We start from the raw sequence: 14,985 nt of genomic DNA, 5'->3' as shown, positions 1-14,985 counted from the left end.
ATGCTGCGTGAAGAGACCGTCAACGATGATATTCAGCTTGTCCGGACACATTTGTTTTCGCTCCATTCGTGTTGGTTACTGCACAGTTGTGTAGAACAAATTGAAATGCATCATCAGAGCCAGTGCTCCCCACATTTGGAGCTTTCTAAAAGAAATTTATCATGGGGTATAACATCCCGAATCAGTTCTCTATCATGACAGCTTGCGAAAAAAGTTTCTCGCGGTATGCTACATATCGTATATGTATACAGAGATGATAAGTGAGAGACTTGCTCTTTCTCTTTAGGATCCAATCCCTGATTGAGATTTAACTGGATGATCTCCATTAATCTCGACCCGCCATCGCCTTCTTGTAGGCAGGGCATTGGAAGCCACCCATCATATGGTCGTTTCCGTCCTCCGGTTTGCAGAGCAGGCAAATTGGTTACTTCGTGCAGTCTCTAGCAACGTGTTCTTCTCCACCGCATTTCCTACAAAGACCGGATCTGTCCGGGCCACTGAAGCTTTGCGCCTGGTGTCCAAACGCCATACATTTGAAGCATCGCTCCATCTGTTTGCTGACTCGAGGGGTGATTCTCAACGGACACATTGACCTTGCCCACCTGCACTATTTTGTTGGCAGCGTCTACTGGTAGTCGTATCGCTGCTATTTGTGTACCATCGTACGCTTTCCTCAGCCGAATGGCCATCTGAACTTCACCCAGCGTGCACTGTGAGGTCAGTGCTTCCCTCAGTTCGTCTACCGATGTCATCTCGTCCATGTTTCTGCACTCGACCACTGCCTCCTGCGTTAAAGCCCTTACGTTTCCTTCACTACCTAAGGAATTTGCAGTGAGCTCCCGGAAGGCCAAGCTCTTGACCGTGGGATCCTTCTTCAGCTCGAACAGCAATTCCGCCTTCTGAGTACGCCTACTCCTCACCACAGTCCACAGACCGGGTTCTCTCTTACCTTCCGTAAGATCGCGGCGTATGTCATCTTGTCGCTCAGTTCGACTATCAAGGCGTCCGCCTTGACCTATCATGAGAAGAGCGATGTTTTCCTTTCTTCTTCTGCTCCTTCTTCTTTTCCACGTGCTTCTTCTGCTTCTTTCTCTTCTCCCGCTGACTTTCCACGGTTTGCCAATCACTGTTCTTGACGCCTTCCTTCAGTACGCTAGCACAATTTTGCATGTTTCGCTGCTTCTTCGGGACTTCCTGCTTTCCGGGGGCTCATTGGTGTATGCAGTGCCTCGACTATTGTATGCTCCGCTGTATCTTTCTGTGCTTTTTCAGCTGCTTCCGCTCTTCTTTTGAGCGCGTTCTGTTCGTGCTCAGCAGCTTTAACGGCGGACTTGATGCTCGTCACTAGAAGCTTGATCTTCGTGAGAACATTGTGCTTGTCCTTCACGAAGTCATAGAGCTCGTTGGCTCGCTTCCGCACCTCCATCAGGTTGGGCCTCCCAAGTTGTAGCTCATCCTAGTAGCATGCAAGTTTGAGGTCAATAATATATGTACACAGTTATCGTCCATGTTCACCGTTTAGATAATTTAGTTGAGATCGAAAAATGCCGCAGCTTTTTTAGCAAGGGGGTATACATTTTTATCGAACTTTCTTATTTCTATACTTGGTACAACCGTTGAGCCGGACTGAAATAATGTATTTCAATTATTAAATGATCGATGGCAATGAAAGTGAATGTGACAATGATTGTCAGTGAACATCTAAAAAAATCCGTGTTACATATTAGGAATTTGGAACGAGAAGTTGGATACTTTGCCAAACAACTGATCATACGATTCAATGTGTGCAAAAGTATTATGACAAAATTACAAATCTGATTGTGAAAGAATATTGTTGATTATTACAAGCGACCCTTTCATGGCGCGATCCGATTTGAAATATGGTCTTTGAAAATTGACTATTTTTTAAATTGTCTGAGGACCAAGTCCAACCTATCCCCAACCTAATTTACGCCAAAGGTTATAACGGAAGAATAATATTACAATGTGCAGATGTGATAAATGAACTTTTTATGCGAACTTACTGATACATTCTTCCCGAAAGTATCATCATAAGATAAGTAGAATAATGACCCTCCATTGGACAGAAATCAATGCATATTAGAGAAGGTTAGGTATTTCCGTTCACGCGAAACAAAAGTAATCGACGATAATAACGCCTCTTGGCGGTACTGAATTTGTAGCCCGCGGCCGTTGTATGTTCCTATGAGCAGCTTGCGGCGTTTAGTCAAATATTTAATCGGAAATTTGGATATGATTGCCGTTGACAAATATGTGCTCAATTGATCGAAACACCGTTAAGCAATGATTTCCCATGCTATATAAACGGAAGTGCTATGACAAAAGATACCTTGAAAAATGTGGTCCCCAATGATTGTAATAACAACTCTGGGATTAGTGTCCGGTCAAGCCTTCCTCGAACAAAATGTTGAAGAAAACCTTCTAACGGTTGTCCCCTGTGTGAAGCGACTATGTGAAAAGTACTTCAAATCGGAACGCGCCATGAAAGGGTCGCTTGCAATAATCAACATCAAACCGGACACTTCCATGTTCCAGTTGAATATTCTGAAATCGTTTAGCGAAGATCCGCGGCATGAGATGGGCGTTATGGTAAAAGACGGCCGTAAGAAGCACCATAACGCTTCGCATGTGACAGAGAAGGCCAAAAATTACTTGCTGATGGTGAGTGACTCATCCGAGTTGGATCCTCCTATCGATCAGCTGAGGAAGTTGCCCACATGGAATCCATTGGCCCAAGTGGTCATCTTGTTCACCTCTGAGATGACTCCTCTGATATTCGAGATCGAAGTCCGAAATGCTTTGCAAAAGCTGTTCGAGAACTCGGTGCTGAACGTCAACGTAATGGCACAGAGATATGGAACGAGTGTGTTAGAAGTGTGGACTTGGTTTCCGTACGAGAACGGGGGCTGTGCTGACGATATTGTTAACATTCGGTTGATCGACGAGTGCGAGTACGTTGAAATACCTGTTGAACGGATACAACAAGCGGAAAATTCTGGATTTGTAGAATCGAATGGGGAATACTTTAACGAAACTTTCACCAACAGTTCTTTGGAAATACAAAGTGACGGAAATTACGACCAAGAGTTTGCTCAGGAAACCGTATGGATGTTCCGCGAAAAGCATTTCTTTTCGGACTATGGTCCCAAAATTCCGAAGGACTACAATTACTGTCCGCTGAAGGTTTCAACTCCCATTTGGGAACCATTCGTAGTCGGCAATGAAACGTACGTCGAGAAGGGTTTGGAAGTGCTGATGATAGAGGCGGTCACTAACCGAATGAAACTCACACCAGTGTATAAGGTTATTGAACCGGAGAGAGCTACAGCGCGCATCACGGCTGATAACATTACCGGATTCTACGCCGATTTGATCAAAAGGTTAGTTGCTTAGATATCCAACATCAACATCTCTAATAAAATTCGAAATTCCTTCATGAATAGGCGAACGGACGTCATGATTGGGGGCCTGTACGAGAACCCAATCAGCCGGAAGCTTCTTTCGTCATCGATCCCATACTATCAGGATGATCTGACATGGTGCGTGGCTACAGCTCGACATGCACCCAAGTGGCTCAATGTATTTATCATTTTCAATTTGTGGACCTGGCTGATAGCTATCTTTATCATTTTCTTCGCTGCGGGTATTATCTACTGTTTCAATCACATAGATCATACCTATCCGGAGAACTACACGTGGATGGCACTGCAATCGTTAGCTTTATCCTTGAGCGTATACGCACACTACTGGCCAAAACGGTTCTCGACAAGGTTTTTCCTAATAGGTTATATGATCTACGGGATCCATTGGAGTGCGGCCTATCACAGTTTTCTAATATCGGTGCTCACACGGCCGCGTTTTGAGACTCAGGTCAGTACAGTGGAGGCAGCGATCAAGCAGAACTTTCAATTTGTCGGAGCGGAGAATAGTTTGGTTTTCTTCGATAGACCGGATTGGGTATCTGAGCACATCACAAGCATCTATAAAACTTGCCCCAACATGGACGACTGCTTGGCGCGTTTGCACTCGGAACAGACAATTGCAGTGGCCGTCTCGAGGGCTCATTCACACAACAGCAAAAGCATTGGCGAGGTGGAGATCTTCTGTTTTCCGAGGACCGACAATATTCAAACGTATTCGGTGGGAATGATGGTTAAGAAGGACTTCCATCTACTGCCGAAGATTAACGAACTGATCAGGCGTATCAGTGAGTCTGGGTTGCTCGGTAAATGGCAAGTGGAAAGTGACAAAATCCGAATTGATGAGGCTTTGGACGACGGTGACAGCGGCAGCGATGGCGGCGATGGCAGTGGGGGTCATGGTGATGGTCAAATTGTGCTGAAGTTGGAACATATTGAAGGAGCATTTATCTTAGGAGTAGTCGGGTTGGGTTTGGCTACGATTGCTTTTATTGAAGAAGTGGTTTATTTTAAACTACAGCAAAAGTACAAATGGGATGATGCTACTTTCAGCAAATTGATATGCTAATGATTATGCTACGACTTTGACGATCGAACTTGAGATATTTTATGCTTAAATTATGTGAAACTAACGCAAACTATTTAAAAATATCCCTAATAAATGTTCAATGGGAATTACATTCTTCACCTATGAAATCTACACCATTTCATCGAATAACATTTGGTCGAAAATGGATTGTTAATCCATTTGAGATGCAGGACATTTGGTTGAATGACGTTTGGTTGGAAGGACATTACGTCGAATAGACATTAGGTCGAATGGACATTTAGTTGGAAGCAGATTTTCGAATGAATAATCGTGGTACATTTGGTCGAATGGATATTTGAAAGGAAGAAACTTTAGTCAAAAACAGATAACACAGAATCAACAATTTGACGCCACAATACACGGTTCGAGGCCGCATCTCTCCATTCTCGAATGCGCCCCACGCTCGCCAAGTCGTTGTGCACCTGGTCTGCCCACCTCGCTCGCAGTGCTCCACGCCGTCTCGTACCTGCCGGATCGGAAGCGCACACCATCTTTGCAGGGTTGTTGTCCGGCATTCTTGCAACACGCCCTGCCCATCGTACCCTTTCGGCTTTAGCTACCTCCGTAGAACTGGGCGAGCTTGTAGTTTATTCTTCGCCGCCACACACCGTCTTCTTGCACATCACCAAAGATGGTTCCAAGCACCCGTCTCTCGAATACTCCGAGCGCTTGTCATTGTCCAAGTTTAATGTCCGTACAGGACTATCGGTCTTATCAGCGTCTTGTACATGACACATTTAATGCGGTGGTGAATTTTTTTTTGACCGCAGATTCTTCTGGAACCCGTAGTAGGCCCGACTTCCACAGATGATGCGTCTTCATGTTTCACGACTAACATTGTTATCAGCCGTTAGCAAGGACCCAAGGTAGACGAATTCCTCGACCACCTCGAAGGTATCTCCGTCCATCGTAACACTGCTTCCCAGGCGGGCCCTGTAGCGCTCGATTCGGCCCACAAGCATGTACTTTGTCTTTGATGCATTCACCACCTGTCAAGCTGTTGCTTCACGTTTCAGGCGGGTGTACAGTTCTGCCACCTTTGCAAATGTTCGGCCGACAATGTCCATGTCATCCACGAAACAAATAAATTGACTGGATCTGTTAAAAATCGTACCCCGGTTGTTACACTCGGCTCTCCGCATGACACCTACAGCGCAGTGTTGAACAACAGGCACGAAAGTCCATCACCTTGTCTTAGTCCCCGGCGCGATTCGAACGAACTGTAGTGTTCGCACGAAATCTTCACACAGTTTTGCACACCATCCACCGTTGCTTTGATCAGTCTGGTAAGCTTCCCAGGGAAGCTGTTCTCGTCCATAATTTTCCATAGCTCTACGCGGTCTATACTGTCGTATGCCGCCTTGAAATCAACGAACAGATGGTGCGTTGGGACCTGGTATTCACGGCATTTTTGAAGGATTTGCCGTACAGTAAAGATCTGGTCCGTTGTCGAGCGGCCGTCAACGAAGCCGGCTTGATAACCTCCCACCCACGAACTCATTCACCAATGATGACAGACGACGGAAGATGATCTGGGATATCACTTGGTAGGCGGCATTAAGGATGGCAATCGCTCGAAAGTTCTCACACTCCAGCTTGTCTCATTTCTTGTAGAAGATTTATCGCGGAGTTTCAAAAATAACATAATTAATGCTCCAATATTGAGTAAAGAATGACGGGTTCATAAAAAGATTAAATTGTACGAAAACAATCAATATTCCCGACAGGATATTGTCTTTGGCCAAGCCCTCCTTCATTTCCATTTCCATTTAGTCTATTTAGTCGAAAATGAATTTTTACTCTACTAGAGACGTAGGACATTTGGTCAAAGGGATTCTACGTCGAATAAACTTTTGGTCGAATGGACATGTGGTCGAAATCATTTTGTCGTACATTTTGTCGAATGATGTTTGGTCGAAAGGACATTGTCGGAAAGACATTACGTCGAATAGACATTAGGCAGGCGCTGTTTGAGCCGCACCTCCTGGTGAACAGACGCTCGTGACGTATGTACCTTCTCACTCTAGCTGATGTCAGAAGGACAAAAGTGCCCAGACTGCACTACCAGCTACACAACCCTTAGCTAGCGGTCTTTTGTCATCGGACGACCCGTGGAAGCGCGTGATAGGAACTTGTGGAGACCAGAGCTATGTTGAACGCTCCTTCCTTGATGTCAACCCACCATTTTGCAGCCCTTGGTGAATATTTATTCGAATTTAACCGAAAATCTATTGACGAATTATCCGTTTTCCGTTTTACTAACATACTTATTACCGGCTGAAATTCGCTTTCAACATTCTACCAAATGTTCCTTCGACTGAAAGACATGACATCGGATAGACATTAGGTCATATGGCCATTTGGTCGAACTTAAGTTTTCGCCAAACATTAAGCTTCCGGGACTCGCATTGTTGTGAAAAGTTCAACACATTGAGTAAAAATGAGATATCTTTTCAGTCAGTTGACCAATTTGTACCAAACCACCACGTATTCCTCAAAAAATAGTTCTTCATTAATTGAGAAGATAATAAACGTGATTTGATAGATGGCTCGGGTAAATATAGCTTCGTTCTTTGTTCTTTGTTTATTTGTATACATTCATCTGACACTTTGGTGGTCTTAATGAACAATTGGCTTAATATACTAACTAACTAAAACATACAACATATAAAAACGCCTTAAGAAATAAAAATTATGCTTAGAAAATAGTTATCATCTTAATGAGAGTCGTTATTGAAAGGTACGCGTGGTTAAGTTGAAATCAAATAGTTCAAAAACGTCATTGAAAATACTACACATAAATCTAATAGGATCATGCTGACCATACTCAGCGTTTCGCGTTACAAGGTGGAGGAAATTCCGCTGGCGTAGAATTCTTGTAGAAGCGTAAATATTGATCTCAGTTAGAACAGATGGGGCGCCAATTTCTCCTTTTAAAATGTTTGCCACAAATACAGCTTGATGGGGGGTCCCGTAGCGTAGTTGGCTACACGTTCGCCTTTCAAGCGAATGGTCATGGGTTCGATTCCCAGCCCCTCCACCAAAACCCTCGTCAGTCGCCGGATGCGCAGTCTATGCGGTGGCGTATTGGGGTGCACGCCTCACCGTCACGGCTGCCTGATGACGACTGACAACTTGTTCTTCTCGGAGGCATTCCTCCAACGTCACCCGGATAAATGGCAACCGGACAATGCAACGATCATTGGATATACGACATGGACAAAACGAATACAATGGACTCACGACGAGATGGACCGGCAACGACAACAACAATGAATAATGGAAAAATCTAAAAATAGATTCTGTGTGGATTCTGGCTGCAGAATACCACAGTAGATCTCGGCACAGTAGCGGTCAAGTAACACAGAGTGCCTATCAAATAAATAAAGGAATAAAAAAAAAATACAGCTTGAGCGATGGATCGTCGTCGTTCTAGTGTTTGTAGTCCAAGAAGTTGGCAACGTTCTTCATATGGAGGCAGGTTTGTGGCATCATTCCATGGGAGGAAGCGCAGAGCATATCGTAAGATTTTTTTCTGAACTGATTCGATCCTAGCAATCCAGTTGGCGTGGTATGGACACCAGGAAACCACACTTGACTCCAAAATGGATCGTACCAGCGAGCAATACAGTGATCGCAGGCAGAATGGATCATGGAATTCTGAAGAAATTTTGAATATAAATCCAAGCTGTCTATTTGCTTTAGATTTTAGAAATTACATCAGAGTAGTGGACTCGAAATGTGAGGCCACTATCCAGCATAACGCCCAAATCTCGTACTTGCGTTACTCTGGTCTGCGATGGTATAGTCAAAGACAAATGGTTTGATCTTTCGATGAAACGAGATGATACTGCATTTAGCAATGCTAACTGTCATGAAGTTTCTGGAACACCACATTACAAAACAATCTACCATCTTCTGAAGCTCCATGCAATCTTGTAGACTCTTAATTATCATGTAGATCTTGTCATCGTCTGCGAAAAACGATCGGCATCCGGATGGCAACAATATATCGATTTCATTTATGAATAGCACAAAAAGCAATGGGCACAGATTGCTTCCTTGAGGAACTCCGGAAATGTTACAAAACGTTTCAGACTGTTCAGTTCCTATTTTGACATACAGTGTGCGATTAGACAGGTACGATCTTAACCATGAGACAAATGCGGGGGAAATGCCAATTTTCTCCAATCTAGCTAGTAATATTCCATGGTCAACACGATCAAAGGCTGCTTTGAGGTCTGTATAGACAGCATCAACCTGAGCACCAGAATCCATGCTACGTAGGCACGTAGAAAGGAATTGAACTAAGTTCGTTGAAACAGATCTCTTTGGAAAGAATCCGTGTTGATCAGAGAAAATGTAACGCCGCGGCGCGCCGGCAACTAGCAAACAGAGCATCATTTACAATAATCTCGAGCACCTTCGAGCTAGCACACAGCGAAGTAATGCCACGATAGTTTTGAATGTCTGCCTTGTCACCTTTCTTATGGACAGGGAACATAACCGATGATTTCCAACAAGTAGGGAATTTACGTTGCGCCAAGGAATTATTGAATATAACAGTGAGTGGATATACAAAAGCATCAGCGCTTTTTTTTAATACGCAGGCAGGAATTCCGTCAGGACCAATAGAGCTGGGCTGTTTCAATTTATCGATTACTGCTTTAACAAGATGCGTAGAGATTTCGAAGCAACTTAACTCAACCGTATTCCTAGGAGTGTCATGAAGTGCTGCGATTATTTGCGATTGCGATGCTACAGAACCGTTGAATGCAGTCTTGAAATGTTTCACGAACAGGTTGCATTTACCTTGCAGCGTACTGGTGCACTTGTCCTTAAGGTGCATTTCCACCGGCAATCCATTTCCTTTCCTTTTGGAATTAACGAAAGACCAAAACTGCTTCGGGTTCCTACGGAGGTTGGACTGTGTACGGATCACGTATCGCTTGTAGAGAAAACGGTTGTACAGACGATAACTGTTACTCGCCTGAGTGAAAACCCGCTTCAAGAATGGACAACGAGATCGACAGTAACTACGTAAAGCTTTTGACCTCGCTCGTTTCAACTGACACAATCGGGAATTCGACCATGGTGGTTTAGGGACAGGTCGACGGAGAGGAACGCAGTCAAAGATGGCTTGATTCACCTGCTCGTTGAAGTAATCCACTGCGTCATCAACGCAAGTTGCCGTACCAAGAGCTCGCCAGTCAATGGCAGAGATTGTCTCACACAAAGTAGTGTAATCGGCGCGATGAAAATCCAGGCTTCAGACCGCATCGTGCTTTCGTGCTGTGCGGTTCTTTCTCTCTTTGCGGAAGGAAGTTTTTAATACTACCCGAAGCTATTTTAATTTCAACGGTGCTTCTTAGCGCTATTTGTACCCACTGATCCCGTTACGATCTTTGCAAGGACTCGTGCCTTCGTTTTACGTTGGACCCGTTTGCGGAAGTAAAATTCCGACAAGCGGTGGTAATCCTGCAGGGACACCGTTCTGGGAAAAAACCTCTTAGAAGGTCACGTCTCCACGCTCAGCCATGAGCATTAATAAAAACAAGAGGAAGGGGGAGTCTCTGAATTCTCCACTTCCTTCAAAGAAACAAGGTTTCAAGACCGTCCTGCCAAAGCGCGGAAAAAATAGATGGAAGCTGGAGAATTCAGATATTCCTTCTAACTCTAATATCGGAACTAATTCTTCTCCAATCGAACTGAGCAATCAGTTCGATTTGATTAATGATGAAATTGAGCAAATCGAATATACCTCTAGCCCAGGCGATTCGATTCATGCGAAAAGCAAAAGATTCCGCCAATTGTGGTATCTGTTGCCGAGTTTTCTGGCTTTCGGAATGAAATCTTGAGTAACCTTCAGGGGATCAAGGTTTCATTTCAGATTGCTAGGAAGGGTGACTGCCGCGTTTTGCCGGGATCCTTTGACGATCGCAAACGTCTTCTTCAGTATTTAACTGAGAAGCGCCATAAATTCTTCACATACGACGATACTTCACAAAACTGAGCGATTGTTCAAAGTCGTCTTGGAAGGTTTCCCCAGTGCAGTGATGATAAATCATTGGATGAGATTAAATTGAAATTTCTCAATTACTTGGATTTTCACCAGTCCAAGTAATTAAGATGAAAAAGAAATCCCACTCTGGTACTACAGAGGGGCATTTCTCTAGAATTTTATTTAGTTCATTTACTAAATAATATGAAAAGTTTGGAAAAGGCCTGTATTATGTCCCATGTCCGTGTTACATGGGAACATTTCCGCAGGCCTGGGGGAAATTTCCAAAACCCCACCCAGTGCCGTAAGTGCCAAAAGTGGGGTCATGGAACATTGTCACATGGATGCTAAATGCATGATTTGTGGTGGAACCTCTCACGCCAAGGACGCATGTCCTGTGAGAGAAGATTCCAATAAATTTAAATGTGCAAATTGTGGGGGCAATCATAAATCCAATTTCTGGGAATGCCCTTCACGCAAAAAAGTTTTGAATTCCCGTGCAAAATTGATGACGGGAAATTCCAATCGGATCCCAGATTCGACGGGTAGAAATTTTTCAAACGCTCAAATTTCGAAACCAGTTACCAATTCATACCCACCACAATTCACAAACAAATTTTGCCGCTCGTCAACGGGTAGCAAGCACTTCAGTAAATTCCAATTTTTCAAATGTACCTACGTATGCAAACATCGCTGCTGGTAGACAAAATTTCTCTTCTCAAAATGAGGTTTATACCCATGTCCCAACGGAAAATAACGGTCATGTTGCCGATACAGGTAGCATGACTGCTTCCGATTTTGATTTTTTAACTGAACATTTGCATCACATGATTGATGCAATGTTCAAAGCAAATACCATACCAGAAGCTGTTCAGGTTGGTATAAAGTACACACAAAAAATTGTTATCGGACTCCGTTTTAATGGATCTAAATAATTGTGTGAAAGTTCTAAATTGGAATGCCCGCTCTCTAAAGGGTAAGGAAGATGAATTATTCAACTTCCTTTCAGTTCATAATGTGCATATTGCCATTATAACTGAAACGTATTTAAAACCAGGACTCTCCATTAAAAGAGATCCAAACTATTTTATCTACAGAAATGATCGTCTTGACAGCGCCTGTGGTGGGGTCGCCATCGTCATTAATAGACGTATCAAACATAAATTATTTTCTTCGTTTGAAACCAAAGTTTTTGAAACCTTGGGAGTTTCTGTTGAAACAAATTTTGGTCAATTTTCCTTCATTGCAGCCTATTTGCCTTTTCAATGTAATGGGCAGCAAAAGAATTTGTTGAAAGCTGATCTTCAAATTCTGACTCGCAACACATCAAAATTCTTCGTAATTGGTGACTTCAATGCCAAACACCGTTCATGGAATAATGCTCAAAGCAATTCCAATGGCAAAATTTTATTTGAAGATTGTTCTGCGGGATATTATACTATTCAATATCCCAATGGCCCTACTTGTTTTTCTTCTAGTCGAAATCCTTCTACAATTGATTTAGTTTTAACGGATTCAAGTCAGCTGTGTGGCCAATTGGTAACTCATGCTGACTTTGACTCTGATCACCTTCCTGTGACATTTGAAATCTCACAAGAAACCATTTACAATCCAATCAGCTCTACTTTTAATTATCATAGAGCTGATTGGGATTCTCTATAAAACATCTATCGATAGGAATTTTGATGTTAATATTCCTTTGGATACCAAAAGTGATATTGACAATGCGCTCGTATCTTTGACAAATTTAATTGTCGAAGCCAGAGGCATTGCAATTCCTAAATGTGAAATTAAATTCAACTCCATTATTATTGACGACGATCTTCAGCTACTGATCCGTCTTAAAAATGTGAGGCGAAGGCAATACCAAAGAACTCGCGATCCCGCATTGAATGGCGAGATTTGCAAAATGAAATTAAAAAACGTTTCGCTATTCTGAGAAATACCAACTTTGAGAATAATGTCTCGAGGTTGGATCCCAGTTCGAAACCCTTTTGGAAATTAACGAAAATTCTTAAAAAACCCCAAAAGCCAATTCCAGCGCTTAAAGAGGGAAATAAAATTTTATTAACAAATGGCGAAAAGGCTCAAAAACTTGCTCAGCAGTTCGAGAGTGCCCATAATTTTAGTCTAGGTCTCACTAGTCCAATTGAGAATCAGGTTACACGAAGCTTCGAAGACATTCTCAACCAAGATAATGTTTTTGGGGTTTTTGACCCTTCGTTGGGAACCAATTTGGATGAAGTGAGATCTATTACTAGAAAATTTAAAAATATGAAAGCCCCGGGTGATGATGGTATTTTCTACATACTTGTCAAAAAACTTCCTGAGAGCTCTTTATCCTTTTGGTTAATTTATTTAACAAATGTTTTCAATTGGCATACTTCCCAAATAAATGGAAAACGCCAAAGTTGTTCCAATTTTGAAGCCGGACAAAATCCAGCTTAGGCTTCTAGTTGTCGCCCAATCAGTTTGATTTTTTTCCAATAAGCAAAGATTGAAAATATTATTTTAAATAGAATGATGGCTCATATTAATGACAATTCTATTTTTGCTGATGAGCAATTTGGTTTTCGCCATGGGCATTCAACCACTCATCAGTTATTAAGAGTTACGAACTTAATTCGGCTCAACAAATCTGAAGGATATTCGACTGAAGTTGCTCTTCTTGATATAGAGAAAGCATTTGACAGTGTTTGGCATGAAGGTTTGATTGTAAAATTGATGAATTTTAATTTTCCTCTGTACATTATTAAACTGATCCAAAATTATTTATCAGATCGCTCACTGCAGGTAAACTATCAGAATTCTAAATCTGATAGATTACCTGTAAGAGCTGGTGTTCCCCAAGGCAGCATACTGGGGCCCATTTTGTATAACATTTTTACTTCTGACTTACCTGATTTACCACCAGGGTGTCAAAAATCTTTGTTTGCAGATGACACAAGTCTCTCAGCCAAAGGGCGAAGCCTTCGTGTCATTTGTAGTAGATTGCAAAAAAGTTTGGATATTTTTGCGTTGCGTTGCGTTGCGTTGTAACGGAGTATTTCGTAGATTGCATACTGATAGTTGTCATGTATATTCTTTACCTTTCTTACCCCAATTGCTTATGGATTTCATTTGGGATTCAATGGAAATCCAATTGAAGGTCCAAAATGATAAAACATGAAAGCTATCATTGCCGGCCACGCCCATCTTCTCCGTTACTAGGAAAGGGAAGGAAATGATGATATGACATCTACTTAACGAGAGGCCAGCGACTCACCGACGCCCTCATAGATGTCAAGGAATTGGATGGTGGGTAGGGTATGTGGTTTAGGAGTATCATTATAAGCAAATGATAGAAAATTTGAGGAAATACGTTGGGAGTGACTTTGCTAAGAAATTTATGTCACTCCATTATCCTTGCCGATGATTTTCCTTGGATGGGGCGAAGGTATTAGCCTTGCCCTGGCTAATAGCCAAGGTTTAAGCGCCTTTGCTCGCTCTCTGAAACGAAAAAAGAGCAAAAAGAAATTAAATTCCCCTTCCCCCCTGATATGATAGTTTCAATCGTCAATTATGATTAGGACAATAATAGTTCACCTTACCTTAATTCCGCTTTTATGTACTTTCATTCATATGATAGTCAATCCAAGATCCTGTTACTTACTATATTTCAATCAACATCACACATGGCCTTTACAGTACACCCTGTTGTTTTTGTTTTCTTCTCCTTTGCGTTTCTTTGCTTATCCTCTATCTGTAAACTCCCATATACCACTAGATACCAACAATGTACAAAAAAAAAAAGAGTTTCCGCCGTTCCTCTTTCACAACGCTACCACGATACTATTTCTACCACCACTTCCGTGAAGTGCATAACCAAACCATTAACGATTTCTGTTAGAGAATAAAATCATTACTCCTTCCACCCTCTCTACCGAGACCGCACAACAATAGCACCGATCAGCAAAACCACACAGAGTTCACGCTTCAAACAATAGTTACACAGATCCGATAAATGTTAATAACTTATTTCTTTTCTTGTTGACTGTTTTCTTTAGATTTCCCAACTTGCTTCTATATACATTCGCCGAATTTCTCAAAACAGACCGTCCCCACAGCATAACCCTCACACGCCCACAGCTCATCACTTCCTCTCTCCCCTCAAATATACCACCAGCCAACTATACCCTCAGTAGAACCACCAACAACAGCTCCACACTTCCACACCCACACCTCTACCCTGTGGCCACCTGAACGACACCAGCAGCCGACAGTACCCACCCACCGCCAGACCACAACTCCCTACTTCCTCCCTTCCGAGGCCCCCTCAACGACACCAGCACCTTGTTTTTCGTATCGAATCACCCGTTATTCCACTATTCAAATCCGCCAATTCTTCGATTTTTTTTTTCCTTTGGCACTTTCTATTCTGAATCACACTGTAACTACCCGATGTCTACCGAACA

General features: G+C 42.6%; 2 protein-coding genes across 4 annotated transcripts in view; both read left to right on the top strand.

Moving 5' to 3' along the window:
- Positions 1-14,985, top strand: part of LOC134220658 (major royal jelly protein 1) — a 248,982-nt gene that overhangs the window by 84,672 nt on the left and 149,325 nt on the right. The gene's annotated exons all lie outside the window — the stretch shown is intronic.
- LOC134212358 (uncharacterized) lies at positions 2,371-4,509 on the top strand. Its single transcript, XM_062690136.1, has 2 exons — positions 2,371-3,401; positions 3,465-4,509. The coding sequence occupies exons 1-2, from the start codon at positions 2,371-2,373 to the stop codon at positions 4,507-4,509; spliced, it is 2,076 nt and encodes a 691-aa protein (XP_062546120.1).

The sequence above is a fragment of the Armigeres subalbatus genome, chromosome 1 (genome assembly GCF_024139115.2).
Source record: "Armigeres subalbatus isolate Guangzhou_Male chromosome 1, GZ_Asu_2, whole genome shotgun sequence".
Taxonomy (NCBI): domain Eukaryota; kingdom Metazoa; phylum Arthropoda; class Insecta; order Diptera; family Culicidae; genus Armigeres; species Armigeres subalbatus.
This window is presented reverse-complemented; position numbering and strand designations above follow the sequence as displayed.